The 26,158-nt window shown below is 39.4% G+C and overlaps 2 protein-coding genes across 8 annotated transcripts; one reads left to right on the top strand and one right to left on the bottom strand.

Annotated features, from left to right (window-relative positions):
• Positions 1 to 7,973: 7,973 nt before the first annotated feature.
• Positions 7,974 to 19,656, top strand: stx5.L (syntaxin 5 L homeolog). 6 transcript variants are annotated; one of them, XM_041589439.1, is made up of 12 exons: positions 7,990 to 8,130; positions 10,755 to 10,835; positions 11,639 to 11,847; positions 11,936 to 12,006; positions 13,639 to 13,694; positions 14,365 to 14,435; positions 14,531 to 14,647; positions 14,796 to 14,852; positions 14,941 to 15,019; positions 15,957 to 16,057; positions 17,988 to 18,109; positions 18,585 to 19,656. In XM_041589439.1, exons 3-12 carry the CDS (start codon positions 11,653 to 11,655, stop codon positions 18,742 to 18,744), a joined length of 1,029 nt encoding a protein of 342 aa, XP_041445373.1. In that variant the 5' UTR covers positions 7,990 to 8,130; positions 10,755 to 10,835; positions 11,639 to 11,652; the 3' UTR covers positions 18,745 to 19,656.
• A 3,951-nt stretch (positions 19,657 to 23,607) lies between these two features.
• On the bottom strand, positions 23,608 to 26,158 carry LOC108713917 (protein RD3). Of its 2 annotated transcripts, none has more exons than XM_041590010.1 (3): positions 25,955 to 26,158; positions 25,512 to 25,825; positions 23,608 to 24,355 (listed from the first exon to the last, which is right to left on the bottom strand). In XM_041590010.1, the coding sequence occupies exons 2-3, from the start codon at positions 25,814 to 25,816 to the stop codon at positions 24,052 to 24,054; spliced, it is 609 nt and encodes a 202-aa protein (XP_041445944.1). In that variant the 5' UTR covers positions 25,817 to 25,825; positions 25,955 to 26,158; the 3' UTR covers positions 23,608 to 24,051. The 2 variants fall into 2 exon arrangements, with proteins under 2 accessions (XP_041445944.1, XP_041445943.1); XM_041590009.1 differs by having other exon boundaries at positions 25,970 to 26,156.

Raw genomic sequence — 26,158 nt, forward strand, 5'->3', positions numbered from 1 at the left:
CAGGTGCAGCATTTTTGCTGCCCCTGGTAACTAGTGGGGTGGTCGCCTGAGGGCAGCTTCCCTGTTTATGCCTTGCAAAACCCTGCATACACTTTGGTGCTATGTAAATAAATATCAGTTTTATTACATGGAAAATCTCAGATAAACATCAGTTTTCATCCAAATGCCTTAGCTCTATCTGCAGGCAAACATACTAAAAAAAGTCAAGTTAACAGGGAGAAATGCACAATTAAATTTGTGTGTGAAATGTTATCAGTTGTGTAAGAATCTCCTGATATTATGGAAGTTGTTTCAATGTGAGTTTTCTATAGGGTTTAGGCATGAATCAGAATGATAATCTGCAGGGATAAAACTACAACACTGTTAAACCATTTGTCACAGTGTGCACAATGCCCCCTTAATATCCTTTTGAGCTATACCCACAAGCTTTCCAAAAAAATAAGAAACACATCTGTACCATCTTCTTTAACTATTATAGAAACCCACCTGACATTGCTGCTAATTGAATATTTTCTGTCAACATCCATATTTTCCAGTGGGGTCAGGTATATTAACAGCATTGTCAATGATATGTCACAACTAGATTGGGCCATTCCGCCAGTGGAGAAAATACAGCATAAAGATCATTAATTAGGGTTACCACCTGGCTGGTATTTCACTGGCCTAGCTGGTAAAAAAAATAATTGGCTTTAGCAGTTTGATTCCTGAATAAACTATATCCCCGTTAGGCTCCAACCTCTTTATAGGATCTATGCCTGTCCATGTTCTCACTTATATTTACAGTTAGGTCCATAAATATTTGGACAGAGACAACTTTTTTTCTAATTTTTGTTTTTCTACATTACCACAATACATTTTAAATAAAACAACTCACATGCAGTTGAACTGCAGACTTTCAGCTTTAATTCAGTGGGTTGAATAAAAAGATTGCATGAAAATGTGAGGAACTAAATACTTTTTTTCACACAATCACTTCATTTCAGGGGCTCAAAAGTAAATGGAAAACTGACTCAAAGGCTATTTCATGGGCAGGTGTGGGCAATTCCTTAGTTATGTTATTATCAATGAAGCAGATAAAAGCCCTGGAGTTGATTTGAGGGGGGTGCTTGTATGTGGAAGACAACATGCAGTCAAAGGAGCTTTCCATGCAGGTGAAACAAGCCATCCTTAAACTGCAAAAACAGAAAAAACCCATCCAAGAAATTGCTACAATATTAGCATACCTCCCAACTGTCCCTTTTTCGGAGGGACAGTCCCTCTTTTGACAGCTCAACCCGCAGTCCCTCATTTGTACTGGAAAGTCCCTCTTTTCTCTGCACTGAACAGCCAGAAAAAGAAACAAAGCTTCTCACTTAATTGGCTTTTAGCAGAGAGCCCAGAACAACTAACAGGTGCAAATAAGATACTTTGTAACAATTTTGAGACACAAACACACAGTTTAGATAAGGAGAAATATTTTCAAACTTTCATAACCTGCCAAATTTTGTAAAACAAACATGGTAATTAGGGGGGTGGCCACAGAAAGGGGTGTGGTCAAAAAAATTGCTGCGCTACGTGCGGAAATTTTTTTTTTGTCCCTCTTTTTACTTCCAAAATCTTGGGAGGTATGATATTAGGAGTGGCAAAATCTACAGTTTGGTACATCCTGAGAAATAAAGAAAGCACTGGTGAACTCAGGAACACAAAAAGACCTGGACATCCACAGAAGACAACAGTGGTGGATGATCGCAGAATCATTTACATGGTGAAGAGAAACCCTTCACAACAGCCAAACAAGTGAACAACACTCTCCAGGAGGTAGGTGTATCAATATCCAAGTCTACCATGAAGAGAAGACTGCATGAAAGTAAATACAGAGGGTGCACTGCAAGGTGCAAGCAACTCATGAGCATCAAGAATAGAAAGGCTAGATTGGACTTTGGATTGGCTAAAAAACATCTAAAAAAAAGCCAGCACAGTTCTTAAGTCAGTCCATCAAGGTCTCCCTTTTGGTGTAACTGCGGATCCAGAGGAAAGCAGGGCCCTGACAGAAATAAAGGCCTGATTTGTGGACCAAATAAAATGGGATGGTATTGTCTTAAAATGGGGACATGGGGAGCTGGTGAGGAGGGGCATTCTATATACATAAGTAAGCATTTGTTTCTAATTGGAAACATATTAAAACCATAGTTTCTGAATGAAAAGTTTTCTTATTAAATAAGGTGTAAATATGCTGCTCTTTTTACCTCTTTATTGTGTTTATTTGGGGGTCTTACATCTTTACATTAACTCTAACCTTGCCAAATCTCTATTTTATATTACAGGAACATCAAAGATGGGCATGAGTGCAAGTAGCAGGCTTTACTACCAGTGGCGCTTTGAAAAGGTTAAGGTGCTCACAGCTAATTTCCTCATTTTATTTTCTGACTGCTGAGGAAGGTATCCAAGGGGTTAAAGGAGGGGCTAACCCTTAGTGGTTCAAGGCAATAATGAACATTATCTATGTATTTAGATCCAGCGAGCTGAGATTTGTCCATAACTTGCAGTCTTGATACTATGTATGTGTGTATTTTGTCTTTTATTTCATGAATATAAAAAAAAATATTAAAAAAAAGGAGGGGCTAACCCAATGCTAAATATGGCATATCTTCTGTGTAAATACAATGAAAGAGAAATGTGACAGGGGTTAGCATAGTGTGTGCCCTGGCCTCAATGTTTTCTTGCTTCTTACATCTAGTATAGGTCAATCTAAAAACAACTGGACTTGCTGAGTAATCAATGAAGACGTTTCACTACTCATCCGAGCAGCTTCTTCAGTTCAACTGACTGGTGGGAAGTTTTCGGCATATAAACTCTTCCACTAATCCATTTACAATGGCACATTGTAACTCTTCAAAGAGGTGACATCTGATGAAATTCACAGAGAAGCTGCTTGGATGAGTAGTGAAACGTCTTCATTGATTACTCAGCAAGTCCAGTTGTTTTTAGATTGACCTATACTAGATATACCATGACCTGGATGAATGAAAATCTTCATAGTCATCTTGCTTCTTACATTTTTCTAGCAATCGCTGTGGATCTCGTCTGATCTGGACATCTTTGATATCAGGGATTTTGAGGATTCACTCTCGGGCCCTTATCTCGAGTGCATCAGGGACAAGATCACCAATGACATCAGGTTTGCACTCTACGATCTGTGGATGGCCAAGGACTGTGTGAAGATTACAAAATGGTGGAAATTACACTTTAAGAACGCATTCTGGCAGGACTACAGATACATCAAGGCCCATCTGAAACACCTCTACAAAGACCTAGAGTAGATTAACAAGGCCATACTGATTAAGAACAATGAGAGATATTCAGGTGCAGTATATAATCCATCCTTTTCTTTCCCACACTTGGTCAATCATTTAATTTTGCTTAATCACCTGATTTGTGCTTAATGTGCTCCAAAATATTACAGGTGTGGGATCCATTATCCGGAAACCCATTAACCAAGAAGCTCCGAATTACGGAAAGTCCATCTCCCATAGACTTCATTTTATTCAACTAATCCAATTTTTTAAAAATGATTTCCTTTTTCTCTGTAATAGTAAAACAGTTTCATGTACTTGATTCAAACTAAGATATAGTTATTGGAAGCAAAACCATCCTATTGGGTTTATTTAATGTTTACATGATTTTCTAGTAGACGAGGTATGAAGATCGAAATTACAGAAAGATCCGTTATCCAGAAAACCCCAGGTCCCAAGCATTCTGGATAACAGGTCCCATACCCGTATAAGCATTTTACAGGGATGTCACTTGCTTAGGTAAAATAATACATAGTCTGAGTTATCTTGTTTGGTTTTACAGGTGGTCCTCGGAACAACTCACAAACGGCACATGATACCAGCACCACCAGCAGTTTCCTCGGTACCAAATACAGATGCACCTCGGTCTAGGCACCACATCCTCAGGAAACACCAGTAAGTATGGGGCATCTCAATTCCACCAGTGATGCCCCCCCTTTCATCCACTGCACTTTCACCAGCGGTGCTTTCAGCCACCGTAGTTCCTCCAGTGGTTCCTCCCCTTTATGCAAAATATGGTGTTGTACACAGGAACTCCTTTAAGCCACTTGGTAGACCGTGCATTCATTTTCATTCCATCCTTCAGACTGCAAATGCCGGGGTCTGCAGGCTGCCCCAGGTGCAATGGAATGGATAGGAATGCAGCATTCATTGTGCGGCTTAAATGTGCCCATGTTTATGCTGCCATATTCCCTTTTCTTTCTCATCCTTTCACCACAGTCCCTTAACTTACCATATTCCCCCCCCCTCCGCTTCCCTTGATTCAATGTGGCCCATTGATCGTTGGAGCAAATCCGATCGCCTTTAAGGGGTCAGGAAGGAATGTTTCCCTCTAGTGAAGGAAATTCACTTTTCAGAGGTTTTTTGCCTTCCTTGAGATCAAAAAGTGCAGTTTATCTAATTATTAATAAAGCTGTGGATTACACAGATTAACCACAAAGTCATTGTGTGTATCTTTATTGTGGGTATTGGGCTAGGGATTTGACAGGGATAACATATAGAGGGGGGTGGAGAGAAGTTAGAATAAGGCTCTTATACAGCAGGAAATGGTCACATTGGTTATGTTTCTCCTTGGTTCCTAACAATGAAACTGAAACAACATATAACTGCTGTGTCAGTCCTACTATCCTCCATAGGACTTATAGGAACCTATGTAATACTGAGAGCCAATAAACATCCTTCCCAAATGTCACCCTAACTGGCCTTTGGACAACTCTTCCCTTTGGGCCTTTGTAAAAGGGCCCGCCCCACAGTTTAGAAGGGCCCTGATGGTCTGTGTTGGTTTAAGAAAGCCATGGAAATTGAATATTTAGAGAGAAACACAGTTACATTCAGATCTGCAACCAAATTCTGTTTTAGAATCATCATATCATGCTCTTTTAACTTAGTTGTCTAAAATTCCCTGGAATTAGGAAGGAATCTACTAATTTAGCCTCTTCAGTAGATGATAAAGGCGAGTTATACTGGGTTGCAACTGGATTAGGTGGGATATTTATATAGACTTGACACTGCCCAGCCTTTATCACACCCATTTATTAGTGTAAGAAGGTATAATCTATAGAGGTTTTATGAAACAGATGTTGAGAATCAGACTCCTGGAATGAACACAGGGTTGAATATAGCGAGCTGTACTGTATGGAGGAAGGTTATACAAGCTAAAAGTGCATTACACAATTCCCTCTGTAAAAAGCTGATAAAGCAACAGGGTAATACTAAGACTGTGGGTGGTTAAATGACAGCAAGACCAGCAGTTTAGATATCCAGTATGAATGAGGGTATTATAGATAAAGGGATCATGCAGGCAATTGGTTGGCGGAAGTGATGTCATGCACACAGTGTAGGGGGCTTGTTTAGGTCAGGTGCCTAGGGTGGCATTGGACTTAAATACAGCCCTACGAGAGAAACAAATTATCTAAAATTAAATGTTAGTACAGGTATGGGGCCTGTTATCCACAATTTGGGTCTTCATGCCTTAAGTCTACTAGAAATTAATTTAATATAAACCCAATAGGCTGGTTTTGCTTCCAATAAGGATTAATGATATCTTAGTTGGGATTAAGTACAAGCTACTGTTTTATTATTACAGAGAAAAAGGAGATCATTTTTAAATTTGGATTATATGGATAAAATGGAGTCTATAGGAAACAGCTATTCCGTAATTCAGAGCTTTCTGGTTATAGGGTTTCCGGATAAGGGATCCTATATCTGTACCTTAAAATATTCAATATCATGAAATCTTTACGAGTAGTAAAGGGAACCAACAGCACTGCTTGTGGTATTTATTTCAGAACATGATATAGTACATTAGCTCTGATCTCTGTTTGTTAGTGATATCTATTGTTAATGTGGCTACACTTTCGAACAAGTTAAACCTCTTGTGTGTATGTCAGAGCACTGGAATGAGATACCTGTACTTGGATTCTTTCTGGCACATCTAGATAAGTACACCAAAAGGGATTCTATACACTTACATATTACAGCAAAGTTTTGGTAAGCCCAGAGGAATGCCCAAGATGACAGTTTTATGGTATTTCTCTTCACCAAAATGCACCATTTCAGGGGCCCCTAACTATTCAAAAGTGTTGCACATTATACTTCATGTTTTTAACTCAACACAATACCTTTTAAAAAAAAAAGAAATATACAAATTTTTGAGATACTATCTAGGCGTTTTTTATTGTGCAGTATAGTGGGATTTCTAAGCAGTTACTGAATGAAGCAACATTGCAGTGAGTTGGGACAAAGTGTATCATTTACATTATATAAATACTTGAAGTCATATGGTGTCTGAGCAGCACGTAACATTTTCACAGACAACACAAAGACAAAGGAGGTATGATAATAAAAATGTTTTCACCAGGTGTAATTACCTAGAGTCAGTGTCGACTGGCCCACTGGGATACCAGGAGAACTCCCAGTGGTCCCAGGTGTCAGTGGGCCCTCATGCTGCTAAACATTTGGCATATTTCATGGTCATTCTTTATTTCTATGAGAAAAAAAAGACTAAATAGATGGAATAATAGATGATAGTATTATATTATGTAAAGAAAAGAGACTAGCGGTTGAGCAAGGAGAGGAAGAATAATAGTACTGAGAGTGGGCCCCTGATCTAAGGTTTTTGGGTGGGCCCCTGGTGTCCCAGTCCGACACTGATGATCGTGTGGCAGGGTAATTGCTTTCTCCCTCAGGGTCCTGGGAAAGATAGGCATGAAGTACAAGTCCAGGAGGGTGGCAGTGCCCCCCTTGCCCCTATATGTGGATGCCCATGTACCTATGTATGCACCAAATCTCTTAAATGCTTGACATTTGCACAGATGTACAGTTAGGGTTGCCACCTTTTAAAAAAAAAACTTACCGGCCAGTGGTGGGGGCGGGAACTAAAGGGGCGGGTCGTGACGCAAAAAGGGGCAGAGCCAAGAGAGTGTGCAGCAAAAGGGGCGGAGCTGAGAGATCCTGCCGCAAAAAGGGGCGGGCCACATCGCAAGATGCCAAGAGGATGAAGAAAACGTAAGTTTCCACCGAAGGCCAAGGTCTTTTCTTAAGGGTATTACAAATTACCGGCAAATTTGAAATACCGGCCCCGGCGTTTAATGGCTAGGCCGGTAAAATACCTCCCTGCCTCCCTGGCAAACACCGATATTTGTATTATACAATATGAAACCATACCTCCCAACTGTCCCATTTTTAGCGGGACAACCCGCAGTCCCACCTTTGTACTGGAAAGTCCCGTTTTTCTCTGCACTGAACAGCCAGAAAAAGAAACAAAGCTTCTAACTTAATTGGCTTTTGGCAGAGAGCCCAGAACAGCCACAGCTGCAGATAAGATACCTTGTAACAATTTTAAGATAAGCAAATAAATAATTGTAAAAATATAAAACAACAGGTCCCTTGGGAAATGTTAGACTCACAGCTTAAAGGGCAATTCAACTTCCTTAGCAAAACTCTAATAACTGAAAAAAAAACACAGAAATATGTTCAAACGTTCATAACCTGCCAAGTTTTGTAAAATAAACATGGTAATTAGGGGGTGTGACCACAAAAATGGGCGTGGTCAAATAACATTTGCTGCGCTACCTGCCAACTTTTTATCCCTGTTTTTATTTCCAAAATGTTGAGAGGTGTGTATAATGATTTGCAGGGAAACTATGTCCATACTCAGTCTGTCAGTGCCCATCAATATATTATTGAGAGTAATACAAAAATAAAAGAAACACACACAAACAAATGCAGGCTTTTAATTATCACATTCACTTTTGATTGTTGATTGTTTGGTGGACTTCTCATTGGAACAACCAATACTATGAAAATGTAACAAAGACAGCAAATCTGGTATTCGTGAGGGCACTTAGAATTAGCAATAGGGGACGCATCATTCCATCCTAGTGTATACATATTACTAGACAATCTTTACGCTACTCTATGGAACTCCGCACACTTCCGGGTTAGAAGCCCACCTCCACACTGACTCAAACAGAGTGCGACTCGCGACGCAGAAGAGCCGGTGACGTGTGGGTACGTGGCGCTGACGTCAGCAATTTCCCCGGCTGAAACAGAAAGAGAGAGAACGAAGCGGCCACCGGTGAGACTTACTGTAAGGGGAAGGTGTGTTTGTTTCTATAATGTGGGGCGCGGGATCTAGTGTCGGCTTATTATTAAGGGGTCTTGGGCGCATCGTTTGTTGGCCGCATGTGGGAGGCTCTGCTTCTTTGAGACTTGCCTTCCGTGACGTCATGGCTTTGGGGGTCTAATGAAGCTAACGACGATAATCACAACCCAGACGAGAAGGGATTTTAAAATAATCTTACATACTTAGTATTTGCGTTTTACACAAACCTACTTATCTGGCTGACCCTGTTTGTAACTACCTGACTCTCTGTCTGTAACTATCTGCCTCCCTGGTTGCCACTGGCTGGCTGTGGAGGTAACTACCTGGCTTCCACTACCTGCCTCCCTGGCTGCCACTACCTGCCTCCCTGGCTGCCACTACCTGCCTCCCTGGCTGCCACTACCTGCCTCCCTGGTTGCCACTACCTGCCTCCCTTGGTGCCACTACCTGCCTCCCTGGCTGCCACTACCTGCCTCCCTGGCTGCCACTACCTGCCTCCCTGGCTGCCACTACCTGCCTCCCTGGCTGCCACTACCTGCCTCCCTGGCTGCCACTACCTGCCTCCCTGTCTGCCACTACCTGCCTCCCTGTCTGCCACTACCTGCCTCCCTGTCTGCCACTACCTGCCTCCCTGGCTGCCACTACCTGCCTCCCTGGCTGCCACTACCTGCCTCCCTGGCTGCCACTACCTGCCTCCCTGGCTGCCACTACCTGCCTCCCTGGCTGCCACTACCTGCCTCCCTGGCTGCCACTACCTGCCTCCCTGGCTGCCACTACCTGCCTCCCTGGCTGCCACTACCTGCCTCCCTGGCTGCCACTGGCTGGCCGTGGAGGTAACTGCCCGCCTCCCTGGCTGGCCGTGGAGGTAACTGCCCGCCTCCCTGGCTGGCCGTGGAGGTAACTGCCCGCCTCCCTGGCTGACCGTAGCTACCTGCCTCCCTGGCTGGCCATGGCGGTAACTACCCTCCTACTACCCACCTCCCTGGCTGACCGTAACTACCTGGCTGGCCATGGTGGTAACAACCCGCCACCTTGGCTTGCCGTGGCGGTAACTACCCTCCTACTACCTGCCTCCCTGGCTGGCTGTGGTGGTAACTACCCACCTCCCTGGATGACCGTAACTACCCGCCTCCTTGGCTGGCTGTGGAGGTAACTACCGCCTCCCTGGCTGGCCGTGGTGGTAACTACCCGCCTACTACCCACCTCCCTGGCTGGCCATGGCGGTAACTACTCGCCTCCCTGGCTGGCCGTGGAGGTAACTACCGCCTCCCTGGCTGGCCGTGGTGGTAACTACCGCCTCCCTGGCTGGCCGTGGTGGTAACTACCCTCCTACTACCCGTCTCCCCGGTGTGGCTGTGGCGGTAACTACCCAACTCCCTGGCTGGCCATGGTGGTAACTACCCGCCTCCCTGCCTGACTCCTGGAATTGTCAATACCAATATTCTGAGTAGCTAGAAGGCTTACAAGATGATAGAATGCGGTCTCGTACTTGGTAATCCTAGTAGGACACATAACTATGCAAAAATTCAGTTTTCATTTTGGGCTAATATTTACTGAGCCAACTTGAGAAGTCTTCTCTCTGATGGAGGCCCAAGGTATTTTATGTTGTGTACATGATAATATTTCCTTACTTGCTTGGGTAAATAGGGCCCAGGCTTAAAAAAGTTTTTAAAAAATTGCTGTTGGCCCTGTTTGGGCTAATATTTACTGGCCCCCTTGAGAAGTCTTCTCTCTGATGGAGGCCTTTACTTTATGTTGTGTACATGATACATTTCCAGTCTGCTAGCTTTGACTTGGTGCCCTATTCTACAGAAGTCATACATGGGCATTTAACTTTACACATACAAATAATAATCGAATATTAAAGTAAACAATGATCAGATGTGTTTTAATGCAGTCCAGTACGTGTCCCATTTTTAAGCCCCTTGATTTCTTTTTATTGGACTGTATGGGGTGGGTCAACTATGCTTGTATTTTATAGTATGTATGTTGGTAGGCAGGGAAAATAGGTATGCCCTTAATGGTGTTTATTACCTTGTTAAACAGGTTTGCCTCTACTTACTGATTCCTGGCTATATTTCTCTAGATACTATATATTTGTGCTCTGTCTGTTTTTATTTTTTTTGGCACTCCAGTTACTACTGTTTAATAGAATGTTACTTTTCAATGAGTGTTTAAATATTATTTAGAGTCATGATTTAATCTAACCTTATACCTGAGAATGTCCACTATTATACATCAACTATGTAGTGGATACGGTAGAGCTAGTTTTCTGTGTTTTCATTCTCTTTGTGATAAGAAGAAGAAACATTATAATTGTAATTAATTGTAACCATTTTTTCTTTCTCTTTTTAATAAAATGCCTTCTTAGCGCTCCTTTTCCGTGGCCTAAAATGTTGGGCTGTGTGTTTTTTTGATATGGCATTCTGCATATGTACCTCATGATCCCCCACCTTCTATGGATAGAAATGTTAAATATCTAATAGGAAACAGGGCACTTTGTGGTCTTTTGTGCTCAGTGAACCCAACTAGAACTGGGGTACACCTGTCACACCTGTGCTTGTGTTCACCATGTTGGGTACACTTTTCTCTCCTAGGGCAATAGCTTGATACGGAGTACGGATAAAGCAAGGAGTTTAAGGAGCAAGTAGAGGATGGTCAGCTTATTTTCAATCAATGTAAGGATTTGTCTGCATTTAGGATAATACAATTATTTTGGAATGTGTTTTTTATTTTGTAGTTTAAGCAAAGAGTGGTGTTTCTTCCTCTGTGCTTTTATTTTCTTAGTTAAATTGTGATTTTTATATGTCCATTTGGGGTAGGTGCTTTTCAGTATCAAGGTTCCATTACTGTTTTTTTTTTACTATTCCTTTAAAACAAAAAAAAGTATTTAAAAGTAATGAAAATATCATGTACTGTTGCCTTGCACTGGTAAAACTGATCTGTTTGCTTTAGAAACACTATTATAGTTCATATAAACAAACCGCTGTATAGCAATGGCGGAAATTGAAAAAAGGCTATATGGCACAGGTTAAATAGTGGATAACAGATAACACCATTATGTTCTACAGAGCTTATCTGCTATCTGTTGTGTAACCTGAGCCTTTTCTCCTTGAAATGGCTGCCCACATTGCTACAGAGCAGCTTATTTATATAAACAATAGTAGTGTTTCTGAAGCAAACGCAGCAGTTTTACCAGTGCAGGGCAACACTGCATTATATTTTTATTACTTTAAAACACTTATTTTTTGATGTTACTGTTCCTTAAAGCATTTAAGATTCCAGTTCGCACTGCTATTAAATAACCCCACCTCTCAACAAATTTCAGTTCCTCTTTCCAGACATTTAGCAGAGTAATTTTACTAAACAAATGGTTTGTTGTTATTTTTAAGAAATTATAGTAATTGTTGTGTATATGTAGACAGGTGTAATGAAATGCTTTTTTCCTTACTATCTGTTCTTTGGATTTTATTTTTGACAGCTGGTCCTGGCCCCATGAACGCTCGTAAACGTCTCGGGTCCCGTAACACAGACAACGGAATATACATAGGACCTTCCCAGACTCAGGTCCTGGTTCCTGCTTCAGAGTCCCCTGTTGTTCCTCTGCCAGTTCCCCCAGCCGACATCATGTCCTGTCGCGACCGCACTGCTGAATTCATTTCCACTTGCAAATCTCTGCAGGGACGTCAGGTTAGCATTCCATTATGGAAGGATGCAGATGTCCTTGGGGATTGGGTAAACTATTTTCACAAATAATAAATGTTTGCTTTTCTTTTAGAATGGCGTACAGTTGTCATCTCCATCTCTTAATGCTGTTAAGCAAAGAAGTGAATTCACCCTAATGGCCAAGTAAGTAGAAGTTTGTTTCATCCAGACTTCCCACTGGGCCTTATTTATCAAAGTCCGAAATTTTCTGATTATTTTAATGAAAAAAATCGAACTAAACTAGAATCCACGATTGCACCTTATTTATTATTAAAAAAAAAAATCACCATTTAATCGGATTGGAGGCGTACACTAAAAGAAATCAAGCGAAAATCAGAATTGTGAGATTCCCCCCCCCCCGAATCGCTGGAATTTTTCAGATTTTTGCCCGAAAAGTCCAAAATAGTCGGATTTTTAGGCTAATTCCAGTGCAGACCACAGAAACTTTCAAATAGGATAGGTACCTCTCCCACTGACTTCGACATAAAACTTCGCTAGGTCTCAGATGCTGGATTTTCGAAATCTGACCTTTTTCCATCCTCCGGGTATAATAAATGTTGAACTTTTTTTTATTTATTTATATTTTGTGGTATTTGGAATTTAATAAATAACCCCCTTAAACTCATGAGATGATTTTGCTCCTGGTGAGTTTTGTCTTTCTTACATATAGTCACCTTTCACAACTCCAATCTGTTCTAAACGCGGCCGCTAGACTCATTCATCTAGCTCGCCACTCAACATCAGCTGCTCCCATATGCATGTCCCTTCACTGGCTCCCAATCTCTTCTAGAATCAAATTCAAATTACTTACACTCACATTCAAGGCCCTTAATAATGAAACCCCTCCCTATATTTCATCTCTAATCTCCAAATACACTCCTTCACGAAACCTACGCTCTGCTTCTGATCTTCGCCTCACTTCTCCTCTGGTCACTTCTGCCCATTCTCGTCTACAAGACTTCTCTCGGGCTTCTGCTTTTCTCTGGAACTCTCTGCCACAAGCTGTCAGACTTTCTCCTTCCTTCCAAACTTTCAAGCGCTCCTTAAGGACCCATCTGTTTAAAGAGGCCTATTCGATGTACCTTAACTAATCATTGCTGTATCAAAAATGACAAAGTGTTTATATAATCCTAATGTCTCAATTGTACCCTATCCTTTTAGTTTGTAAACCCTATTGTACTCTGTAATCCTTGTCTGTTATCCACCATTTATTCCCTGTTTGCTATAACTGCAGTAAAGCACTGCGTATCTTGACAGTGCTATATAAATAAATGATGATGATGATGATATACTCGCATCCCTCCAAACTTCACCTTTAAACTTGTACACCAGGATTGCATATACTTTACTAATGCGAGGTCTACTTTTAGTGATGTCCCATTATGATCTACATCCATAAAAGCATTGTTAACATTCTAAGCATAAACATGCTATATTTAATAAACAACTATGTCTTGTGTAACCTTAACATAATAAATATTTGAATGAAAAGCATGAAACAGGATGATGATATAGACCAGCTGTTTGTTGACAGTGTCGTGAGATCTACTGGTAGATCCTGATCTACCTTTTGGGCACCCCTGTTGTACACAGTGCAAAGTGCATAAGACTCTACTCTATATTGTCAGATGCATATCTCCAATTAACAAGACTAAAGAAGTACACCTGATGTTGATCTGCCTCTTACCCCTGTGGAACAGCCCTTGTGTCTCATGCTTCTATCTTCATATTCACTATTTTAAAGATTCCATTTTAATGAATCTCGTTCCCTTGCAGACGCATTGGAAAGGATCTCAGTAACACATTTAGCAAACTGGAGAAGCTGACAATATGTAAGTATTTAACACTCCTACAATCAACACTGTTTGTTTGAGGAAAGATAGCAACAGGGGTTTATGGCAAAATATTGGTTTGTGTTTGTTGTTACAAGAAATATGTATCGGAGTCAAGGCATCTAAAGATATACAGTACATATACTACTTGACCATATGCATAGTTATATCTGCAGTAAGTGAAGTTCCTCGTCTGCTTATACCACATTCAGCTGCAAACATGATGCATCAGCAGATTTCAGTTTCAGTTTGAATGGATTACTTGTCTTCCATGATCACATGATGATCTGTCAAAATCATACCCTCAAGTATTAGGTTTCTGGTTATAAAATAAATTGCAAAAGACTTTGTTCCTGTTTGAGTCATGCCTACTCCAGGAGGATTTATTTTCAGTGGTGTATGTTTAAATGCATACTAATCTTATCTAAAGGATGCAAAAAGGGAAAGGTTGTGGAAGCACTCCATGGCTAAATACTAAAGTGTGAAAAAAAGGGCCTGTGACGCCCGAAACATGTCGTGTGGATAAGCAATAAATTGCACATTAGCAGTCATCCTGCATATTGTCCTTCTGTCCTCCTATTTGAATTTACACAGAATTATTACAGCATTTAACCAGAATTAACTACATTTTCATTAAGATGATTAACTTTGACAATTAATTATTTCTCAGTGGCAAAGAGAAAATCTCTATTTGATGACAAAGCTGCAGAGATTGAAGAATTGACCTACATAATTAAACAAGTAGGTATCCGGGTGTACAGTGTCTATTCCTTTCTAGTCATCTGCCGGTGAATGGAACTCTGCATATTAACATACTTTTCTTTCAACACATACAGGATATAGGAAGTCTGAACCAGCAGATTGCTCAGCTTCAGTCTTTTGTCCGTGCTCGGGGAAGTCAAAGTGGAAGACATCTTCAGACTCATTCAAATACGGTTGTGGTCTCCCTACAGGTGAGAGTTCGGAGCTCTTTGAGACTTGCTGCCTTAGCTTCTGCTACTGTGACGCCATATGAACCATTTCTGGTCACTAATTTTGCATATGTTTATGACTACCCCCACTCCTTGTAATAATTAATGAAATTATTTTTCTGCCATTCAGTCAAAGCTTGCATCCATGTCCAATGATTTCAAGTCGGTTTTGGAAGTTAGGACAGAGGTAAAGAACTTTGGGAAATTATTAAAAGTTTTTGAGGGTGAAATAAAATCTCCAAATACCATGGTTAACGCATGCATCTTTTCCACAGAACCTAAAGCAACAGAGAAGTCGAAGGGAACACTTCTCTCAAGGCCAGGTTGCACTCCCACTTCACCATAATAGCCTAGGTAATGTGTGTGTAAATTTTGTATGAGCATGTGCCTTAATGGCTAGATGCATTTGTTTGTTGTCCCTATCACTCAGTGATCCAATCGGCCCTTAAAGGAAAACTATACCCCCCGAACAATGTAGGTCTCTATAAAGAGATATTGCATAAAACAGCTCATATGTAAAACCCTGCTTCATGTAAATAAATAATTTTCATAATATACTTTTCTAGTAGTATGTGCCATTGGGTAATCATAAATAGAAAATTGCCATTTTACAAAAAAATAAGGGCCTCCCCTTGGGATCGTACGATTCTCTGTGCACACAAACATACAAACAAACCATACTTGTTAGGTCACATGAGCCAATTAACAGACAGAGTTGTGTCTTTTGCTTCAACACTTCTTCCTGTTACAGTTAGAGCTGTAGTATTTCTGGTCAGGTGATCTCTGAAGCAGCACACAGACCATAACGAAATGGTGGCTCAAGGCAAGAGATGTAAGAGGGCAAGTTCTACTTAAATATATTGACCCGTTTGGTAAGATTCATTAATCTGCCAATTAATATGATGTAAACTATCTGTTGCTTAAGTTTTCATTTTGGGGGTATAGTTTTCCTTTAAGATTTCTTTTTATTGCATAGGGATTGGTGATTCCTTGCCAAAGAAATGTGGCTGACATCACATTGTTCACACACATAACATTATTCAGATAAAGTTTTTCAGAGAGATAAACTAGTTGATTCTTTTACACATCTAGGCTGGCATAGTTTGACTAAATCACTAGTCTGCAGGGTGAACAAGATCTTTAGTAGAATTTTTTTTTCCCTGCTTGGTTTTTCAGACTTTGTTTTTTTTTCTCACCGTTCTATATCTTTTGTAGTTTTCATGTAGAGGTTTCTCCACATTTGCCACTGATGCAAAATGAGTGTTTCTCACTCAGTGACTTGTCACTTTAGGTCCTTCGGTTCTTCTTCAGGATGACTCTCGCAGACAGGGGGAAGTGACTATAGAAATGGATTCCCGAGTCAGTCAACAGCTGCAGCTTATTGATGAACAGGTGAGGGGCAACTTATCCATCTAACAATGTGCAGATAATATATTACAACAGTATTCCGTAATAGGCAAGAATCCCTTTCTTTGAATCTGCATACTTTTTTTTTTAGAATTCTTCCAGCTGTGTAACCAGGAGACAGCCATGTCTGTGTTCATATGTTGCTGCAGCTGAGTGATCTATGATGTGCCATTTTTATGATGAGCGAATCTGACGCGTTTCGCTTTGCCAAAAATTTGCGAAACTGTGAAAATTCACCAAAATGAATTCGTCTCACATTACATTTTTTTTCCCACACATTGACATCTATGGGCGTCATTTTTGAGGCAAAATACTGCGAAAAAATTCGCTCATCGCTAGTCATTTTCTTTTTTAATACTTCTTAATTTAACTGTCCCAAGATTGTATTCTTTTTAGTTGATTGTAAGATGATTTGTACATTAGGATAACAAATGATGGTTGAAATAGAAGAATTGTGGAACAGTCCTCCAGAAATGGCAGATCCATGTTGAAATGGGATCAAATGTCATCAAACAATAAAACAAAAATGTATCTATTAAAACCTTGTCCAGGTCCCTGTGAGGTTTGCATATCTCGAATGTTTATTTTAAACTGCTATAAAGTATATTATTTATTACACAAATCTCCGTCATACTCCATAATAAAAGAAAAGATCAGACAGACCAGAAAGGTATTATTTAAATATAATACCTTAAAGAAAAGCTGACACCAAAAACTTAATTTGAAGTTACCTATAGGTCATGCTGATTGTTTTCTCTTAATTTTCTCTCATTTTTTCTTTTCAGTAGTTTTTATTTGAGTTTTAACATTTTTAGAGAGAACGTACTTTTCTCTCATTTTTAACTAACTTCTCAGTCTTTTAAATTAAACTTGTCTAAATCCATTAAAAAACTGTTGATCACATAACATGAAGGCTAAGATATGCCCCAGTTGACAGTAAATTTCTAATATATTTTATTAATAATGAACTCAATACAGACAACTGGAGATAATGTTCATCTGGAATACGGAGGGGTATACCAGCAAACTAGCAAAATCATTCTTTCTGCCCAGTGCGGAGGGTTGAGTATTAACACATTTCATTTGGCTACATTCAAAGTTTGCAGAATTTTAGAAGAAATGGAGAGATTCATACTGAATAATACAACATTTACCAGTAGCTATGGTAGGCCTGAAGGATGATTTAATAATTTCCAGTAGCTCATGCTATTTTAAAATTACTGACTACAAAATGGACTTCATTTAGTAAAGGCAGCAAGAAAGACTTGTTCAGTTATTTTCTTACAGGAAACCCTATAATATTGAGAAAGTAGAATTTAACTACTGGAAGGAACAGTAACACCAACCATTTTTCATACTTAATTACCCCCCAAACTGCTATAGTAGTAGGCCAGGCTTACTCTCCCTTTTAATCTTGAGCTTGAATCTGAGTTTCAAAGTGCCCCATAGGAGAAAGGTGAAAAAGTGATGGCAGCTTTAATTCCTTTAAGCTCTAAACTGGAAGTCATCTTCACAACGATGACCTAAAACACCTACGCAGTTTAAATGAATGCTTAAAGCATTACCCCCAAAGCTGTCTGAAGGAAAATAAACATAAATTCAAACTGCAGAAGCTTAAAAAAAGCTTAGGTGCTTTAGGTCATCGTGTTAAGCTGACTTCCAGTGCTGCACAGAGGAATTCAAGCTGCCGTTGCCTTTTGGCCTATCTGCTATGGGGCACTTTGGAAGTCAAATTCAAGCTCAAGATTTTAAAAAACAAAGGGAGATTAAACCTGGTCTACTAATATAGCAGTTAAGCTAATTTGGTGTTACTGGTACTTGAACTTGCTGTACCAGCAGAGGGGTTGTGCTAAAAGGATATGCAAAATACTTAAAATAGTTAGTTAAGCCTCACCTGTATGTCTCCGTCCCTTAGGACTCATACATCCAAAGCCGAGCAGACACAATGCAGAACATAGAGTCTACAATAGTGGAACTGGGATCCATATTTCAGCAGCTGGCTCACATGGTAAAGGAGCAGGAAGAGACTATACAAAGGTGAGTTGTCATTGCCAGAAGCTTACTTCCATGCTTGTTTTTTTTCTTACTGTGATCTTGTATGCTAACCTTTTCGACTTAGAGATACTGACACCAGAAATTAAACTCTTTTTTTTTTACATCTATCATAATATTGCCTTTGAAAGCAACTTATAACTTTGCCATAAAGTGTTTGCGCAATGCTTTTACATCACCTGTCTGATGCCCCATGTTCCTGTATGAGGGGTCTGCCATAATTGTGCAGCAGGAGTCCATTAGCATTAAAATCTCTTAACTGACAGGCTGAGATGGGACAGTCAGGTTGGCAAAACAGTCAGGTTTAGAAACTTCAACTAACCATTGTTTACAAAAACAAACCTCTCTGCAAAAAACGAACTACATGACCTATAGGTAACTTTTAATATACTTTCATATTTTAAACAGTAGTTTTTTGGTGTTCGTATCACTTTAATGCTCAATCTTATCTTCTGCTCAGGATTGATGGAAATGTAGAAGACACTCAGTTAAACGTGGAGGGGGCCCACCAAGAGATCCTAAAGTATTTCCAGTCTGTCACGTCGAACCGCTGGCTTATGATCAAGATTTTCCTCATACTTATTGTCTTCTTCATAATCTTTGTAGTCTTCCTTGCCTAACACCACTCTAAGAAATTGTAAAGTAGTTCCTTCCCCCAAACAGCACACAGTATCCTAGCTACCCATGACCCGACCTGCCACTGAGAGGGATACTCTCTCATTAGTCTGTGGATAAGTGTGGGAGGACAGAGGTTAACACACTTAAGGATACATTGTGTATATATTGTAGTGTAGCTTGAGAATGAGTATTACAAGTGTGATTGAGCAAGGCCATGCATATGTGTGTGTGATTGAATCAAAATATTATAGGCCTATATATATATATATATATATATATATATATATATATATATATATATATATATATATATATATATATATATATTAGACAGTTTGCACACATGCACAGGCAGACTTTTGTACTGTGAAGAATTAATTGTGTGTGTTCTTATGCACACTTTATGTTTATTTTAAGAGTGTGTGTGTGTACAGTTTTAGGTATCAAAATATATCACACACACACACACACACACACACATACATGTGTTTAAATGCCTTGCATTAAAAACTGTGTGCATGTATGTATGGGTTTCCCTTTATTAAGTGTCTTATTCCACTGAATAGGGCGAGTGGAAACTGCTTCGGGGAGGGCGATAAGTGGCTTTGTGCAAGGCTGTATTAGTGAGAGCTGATATGTACAGGCCATGCACACTTGTTTTAATCTCTTGTAAACAATGTAATATTCTGTTTTTAAATTATTCTTGGAAATTAAAAAAAAAAAAAAAAGTCCTCAACACAGGTAAGGGCAGTTAGATTTATGAGAATTAGGGTTGGGGGGTACATTTTAAAACACATTCCATTGGTTAACACAAAAGACACTTCTACCACTCAACCAGATTGTGGCCCTAATCCAATGTACAGACTGTATATATAATGCAAGATTATGAATAATAATCTACATTTCAGATCATTGATTTCTGTCTTGTTATTTTTAACACAGAATTTGTTTTTTGTTTTTTTTTAGCTTTGTTCCTCACATGTACATATGGGTAAAGGCGTAACTCAAGGATGGTTGTTGTAGGGATTTAGTCTAGAACTGACTTAAGTCAGTCTTTTTTCATAAATATATAATTGTAATGAATGGATTCCTTGGTATTTTGAATTGGCAAGAAGTAGAGAAAAGCTGCTTTTGGTGAGAATTAGTGAAAATCTGCATTAGTCTCGGTCACTTTGGCAGATTTACCAATTATCAAACTGGGAAATCCTAAAGAATTTGAATCTTGTCCTGACCGTCAGGAAATTGTTTAATGAATGGACACTTATCAAACAAGATAACCGTGTCAGTGTGTTTGACTTATTTGAGATATCAACCACCATTCTGTTGAATGGGGTGCTAGTGCTCAGAGCTGCTTAGCATCAATCAGCCAAACTCTTACTCCCAGATACACATTACATTTGGAAAGTATAAAACAGAAAATAAATTGTTGAATATTAAATTCCTGAATTTGTTTTGTAACAAAAAAAAAAATCACTCACTTAAAGGAGAAGGAAAGGTTAAAACTAAGTAAGCCTTATCAGAAAGGTCCATCTAAATATACCAGTAAACCCCCAAAGTAATGTTGCTCTGAGTCCGTCTGTTCTTCTCTTGTGTACACATGGGCTTCTGTATCAGACTTCCTGCCTTCTTAAACCTCATTGCCCTGGGCAAGAGCATGCTCAGTTTGCACTTCTTCCCCGCCCCCTCCCTTCTCTACTTTAATCTGAGCCCAGAGCAGGGAGAGACTCAGGCAGGAAGTGATGTTACACTAAGTTAAAGGAGAAGGAAAGCTACGGAGGCATTTTATTGCCAATAGATTAGCTGCAATAGTGCAAGCTAGAATGCTATATTTATTCTGTAGAATGTTTTACCATGCCTGAGTAAAAAGCTCTAGAAACTCTCTGTTTGTTTAGAATAGGAGCTGCAGTATTAATGTGGTGTGACATCACTTCCTGCCTGAGTCTCTCCCAAGCAAAATAAGTTGGTTGGCACGAGTATGACAAATTGCATGTTTTGCAATTTAGTGCTGAATGCTAGCTGTAGTCTAATCTGTTTCCCCTGCAGGCTTACTGGCACACGGTTATTCAGTCATCCTGCAGAAGGATAGCTCCAGTGCCAGGGGGAACGTGGAGGCAATTATCTCCTTTCCGTTCTTGTTTCTTCAGTGCTAGGCAAGGCATCGGCCTGCATGGAGCTACCTGGAGCAGAAAACGGTGTAGAACTTATGTATTTGCACACAGATTCAGGCACTAAGGAAGGTGAGCATCAACCACCTCAATACAGTTTCTCCGCAAAGGAAGGGGGCTCCCAGAATGGCCATGTTTGGGCACATACATCTCTAGTCGGTGAAACAATTTTTCGGTGATAGGTGACCTTTAATGAGTCTTTGATCTCTCTTACAACTTGCACAGTTGAGGTACACCCAGGCACTTGCTTAACACATGGATTCTCTGATAGGCCATACTGTAAAACAGCTGTCAGGGTAGTACCAATTTGTCATGGACATGTGTAAAACAAATACAGATGCTAAATTGATAATGCATTTTCATTAACATGTAATTAGGTACGAATGTTGATATGGCAGAACCTATTTACACACAATCAGCACATGATCAATGCACTTTAATCATGCAGCCCCAGTAGCTTTAATAATGTAGTGTTTTAGAGACATGGTTCTATGGTACCAAACCGTGATCTGGACCACACCTATTGCCTGTCCATCTGTATTTGTATGTTAGCAACTGAAGTAATGTCTGTATGACCTGGAGCAGCAGTGTCTGTGTTTCAGTCCAGCATTTATGAATTTTTCTGTTGGACAGTTTGTTTGAGCACATGAGGGTCTTCCTGAAAATTAAAAGAAAATTATATCACTTGTCCCTGGCAACTATGTGACTTGTTGCACATAACACAGGTAAGTTCCTTTCAAAACTGCTGTCCAGCAGTCCAGGCAATGTGATTCCAGATTGTAATAATCCATAAAAATTAAACATCCAGATGTTGTTTTTTTTTTCTAAGCGCAGTCTAACAAATGTTGGCCCCAATAAAATGTATTGATTAGCATTATTGCCTTGCATTGGTGTGAATCTAATTGGGACCTTAGATTGTAAGCTCCATTGGGGTAGGGACTGATATGAAAAAGTGTAAAGGTCTATAGAATATGCCGCGTTGCTTTATAAATAAAGGGTAATATTCAAGTTCTTATTGCTTTAATGTACCTTATAAAAAAACAAGAACATTTACAGGAGTACATGGGACCATGTGACAAATGGGCAAATAAGTGGGAGAGAGTGTCCTGTTAACTAAGTAACAGGCCATACAGTGCAAGTAACTGGTATTTATTTAGAGTGTAACGGATTTACAGCTGGTTGCGCACTAATGTAAAGAAACACATTTTTATACAAACATGACTTTTCTGCCTTGAGGAGAGCTTTATTTACAGTTATTAAATATAAATTAATCATTTTTAAATCAATGGTAAGAATATAAAATAATTATACAAACACACATAATTAGGTATAGCAAAACAGGGAACATGGGGAAAAAAATCATAGCATTCCCAGGATAGAATATTGTCTATGCACACAAGAACAACAATACCCTCATACTATATCTATAATTATTAATTAAAAATACAAACAATGAAGAAAAAAATTTAAATGAAAGCATCAGTGCCTCCCTTTATTAAGTTATATACAGATCTCTGTATACTGGTCTAAATTAGATTAGATAAATCATGTTATCAGCATGAAATAAAAGTTACAATTTAAGTTCCTAGCGATATATACACATATTTACATAATGTAAGGTTGGGATCATTTACCATTGGCTCCCAGTTGTTAATCTACTAGTTACAGGACCCCCAGGGGATATTATAAGCTTCAGTATAATGAAGTAATAAATTAATCAAATAATAATGAAACTTTGTAAATACAATCAATTAAATATTCTGCATCGTTTCTGGAAAAAAAAATCAAGTTTATTTTCACTATTCCTCTCTCAGCATCTGTTTCTCTTCTGTCTTCATTCAGGAGTTGGTTGTCAGATATTCATTGACAGATCCATTATATCTTATAGGGGGGCTTCCTTTCCTAGCAGATGTATTAGAGCTCACTCAACTGATTCCAGCACAAACAAAATCTAACAAAATAACTGCCTTTTGCACAAATTCTGCTTGTAGAGAGACATAATGTCTGGTGATTTTAATAGAGTGAGCTCTAATATGTCTTCTAGGCAAAAGGAGCCCCCCTATAAGATATATTGGATCTAACTGTCAATGAATATCTGACACCCAACTCCTGCATGAAGACAGAATGAAGAGAAACAGATGCTGAGGGAGGAATAGTGAACATAAACTTGATTATTTCAGTAACAGTAAAGAATTTTTAATTGATTGTATTTAAAAAGTTTTTTTATTTCAGTGTGCTGAAGCTTATATTAAAATTTCCTTTTCACAATAGTTTCCGTTTAAGGCTGTCCATGTCCAGCACTTTGAGGGTAATATATTCTGTTTAGAACACATAATGGGACATTTATGAAGGGCTATTTGCAGAAGCACTAAGGCCTACAAAATCAAAGCCCTTAGCGTCATGCACAAAGCTTTTGTGCAAAGCTCCTCCTACACTCTAGTATGTGTTCTGTACATTGTGTTGGCTTAAATATTTGGCACAAAGAACAGAACGCAGGGATGACAAGTGCAAAGAAGCCTTGTAATTAACACCTGTTAGTAAGCAATAAATACCGGCTTCATAGCAATTTGTGTCCCTCAATGTCCTGTCTTGTGTGTTCTAAATGATGAACTAGTTAGTGCCATTTCAGGGGACTCCCACATGCCAAACCTGCAGGCAAAGGCACAGCTCTTTGTGCTCCATTCTAGGAGAGCAAAGAGCTAAGTCTATTGACTTAAAATACAAGCTCCATCAGGCATAGCTGCACAACATGATGCTTTGAGTCTGGTATATGTCAGTGAGACCTAAAATCTGAAATAGTGCTTCAATCAGGATCCCACCTCCTATACTCTTGGTAATGCCACTACCTGCTGAGTCTGTTCTCTCTAGCAGTCCTTGAGTCTCAACTTTAATGTACAGTCCGACCATCACCAAACTGTGCCCCACCCCCATTAAAGGCATACATATTATGATCATGTATTTCACAGGGTTTTTTTAGTATGTGCTGGTAAAATATTTGGGCCCTTCAGGTGAATATCATGGATTGCATGGTAAGCACAATGCACAATGCAAGCACAATGGTAAGCACGATGCAATTAGACAATTACTAGCAAATATGTCAATTAGACTTCACTTAAAGTAGCCCTTTTTACATAGAAGGCTTGCTCATTGCACTTCTCTTGTAGTGCAAAACTCAGGCATACTTTTGCTCCTTGCCCTCCCAGATGCAGCTAACTCAGTCTCTGTGTCTGAGCCATATGTGTCCTCCAATTGAAAAGGGTTGACCCGTAGACGTGGGGGCTTAAAGCTTATGGTTGCCAAACTCTTGGCTCTCCTCCGCTTATCCCAATGCACATCTTGCTGCTTTTTACGCTCCTCCTCCTGATCTACAAAGTCCTGTAGGACTGAACGGAAAAGTCGTGGGATCTCTGCTCCCTCTGATTCAAATTCCAGCATTAGCCTTCGGAACCTGCATGAGGTGATGAGTCAATGGTTTGTTTGATAAACAAAGGACTTGAAAAGACAATAGAATAGAATGCAATGGAATTGTTTAACAGACCACAACATATGCCCTAATTAGAACAATAGGAAAAGGGAGAGGCATCATTTTCTCATATATAGACAAAGATAGATTATGTATTCCCTTGAGAAAATTCACAATCATTGATTGAAACATTGGGTTTGTAAATTAAATTTTAAAAAAAAACATATTTTTGATTGCACAAGACTCTGACTCTGAAAGGCTACACATTATTGTTATTGCTACTTTTTATTACTCATCTTTGTATTCAGGCCCTCCACTATTGCTATTCTTGTCTCTTTTTCAAATCAGTGCATGCTTGCTATGGTAATTTGGACCCTAGTAACCAGACTGCTGCAATTGCAATAAAAAATGAAAACCAATTACAAATTGTCTCAAAATATCACTCTCTATAGCATAATTAATTTAAACATGAACAGCTACTTTATGGGGCAGATTTACTAAGCTCGAGTGAAGAATTCGAATGTAAAAAAAATTGAATTTCAAAGTTTTTTTTGGGTACTTCGACCATCGAATTGGTCAAATTCGATTGAATCGAACGATTCGCAGTAAAAATCATTCGACCATTCGATAGTCGAAGTACTGTCTCTTTAAAAAATACTTCGACTTCATACTTCGCCACTTTAAACCTACCGAGGTGTAATGTTAGCCTATGGGGACCTTCCCCAGCACTTTTTTAAAATTTTTTTGATCTAATAAAAATCCTTTGATCGATCTCTTAAAATCGTTCGATTCGAAGGATTTTATCTTTCGATCGAACGATTTTTACTTCGATCGTTTTACTTGATCGAAGCATTTGCGCTAAATCATTCGATATTCGATTTGGAAGGATTTAACTTCGAGGGTTTATTAACCCTCGAAATTCGACCCTTAATAAATGTGCCCCTGAGTGTTCAAACTGCTTGCTACACAAAGCTCTACAGCCATTGACTACTATAACCTAGTTACTATAACCTCGTTAGAGAAAAATAAAATGAATATTTTTATGTTCCATTATCAGTTCCAAATGATACATGTGGTATCTGGGTAGATTTAGGATACACTTTCTATTATAAACAACCACACCACCACATTGGTATTGTACCTGAGTATGACTTGACCGCACTGAGATGGAGTTATTTTGGAGCAAATGTCCCTTAGTTCTAGTTGGTCCCCTGGGCTGATCTGATAGACCTGACGGGGGATGGAAGCAAGCCATGTGTAGTCCACCCCGCTCTTTACTCTTCGGTACTCAATGAGCCGTTCTCGCTGCTGTCTTTCTGATCTTTTGATATGGGAACCCAGCTCCAGCATCAAGGTCTCTGTGACCAGCTCAGAGCTACTTTTAGGAACCAACTTCATTGCTGTGCCTTCCGTGTCGTTCCAGCCAAACAAACCTGCCAGGAACATTCTTGATACCTGAGAAATATATGCATTGAAAAGATTGTTGAGGTTGGTAGAGAAAGAATTTAATTTTCTCAGTAAACTCATAACCTATTATGAAATGTGCACAAGGAATCATATCATATAATTTAATAAGTTTACTACCTGAAATGTTTTTACCTTTTCTGAAATGCAGTCACTTGTCTGTATCTTGAGAGCCCCTTTCAATGATGACTCCTAGTTGGCTCTGGTGCTTTCTTTTTTCTGCCTTCGTTTTCTCCCCACGTTCACAGTTTTTCTTTACTAACCTCTTTGTATTCCACCTTCTCCCTAACACCCTTTGTCTCTCACTCTCTTCACCTTGTTCCA

This window comes from Xenopus laevis, chromosome 4L, assembly GCF_017654675.1.
Source record: "Xenopus laevis strain J_2021 chromosome 4L, Xenopus_laevis_v10.1, whole genome shotgun sequence".
Taxonomy (NCBI): Eukaryota; Metazoa; Chordata; class Amphibia; order Anura; family Pipidae; genus Xenopus; species Xenopus laevis.

What these genes read in the sequence shown, in the direction of transcription:
- stx5.L (XM_041589436.1), top strand. Translation starts at nt 11,653, where the DNA reads ATGAACGCTCGTAAACGTCTCGGGTCCCGTAACACAGACAACGGAATA. An exon ending in ACTGGAGAAGCTGACAATAT is followed by an intron (nt 13,695 to 14,364) that starts GTAAGTATTTAA and finishes ATTATTTCTCAG; the next exon opens with TGGCAAAGAGAAAATCTCTA. An exon ending in TGCAGCTTATTGATGAACAG is followed by an intron (nt 16,058 to 17,987) that starts GTGAGGGGCAAC and finishes TCCGTCCCTTAG; the next exon opens with GACTCATACATCCAAAGCCG.
- LOC108713917 (XM_041590010.1), bottom strand. Translation starts at nt 25,816, where the DNA reads ATGTTCCTGGCAGGTTTGTTTGGCTGGAACGACACGGAAGGCACAGCA. An exon ending in TGCGGTCAAGTCATACTCAG is followed by an intron (nt 24,356 to 25,511) that starts GTACAATACCAA and finishes CACCTCATGCAG; the next exon opens with GTTCCGAAGGCTAATGCTGG.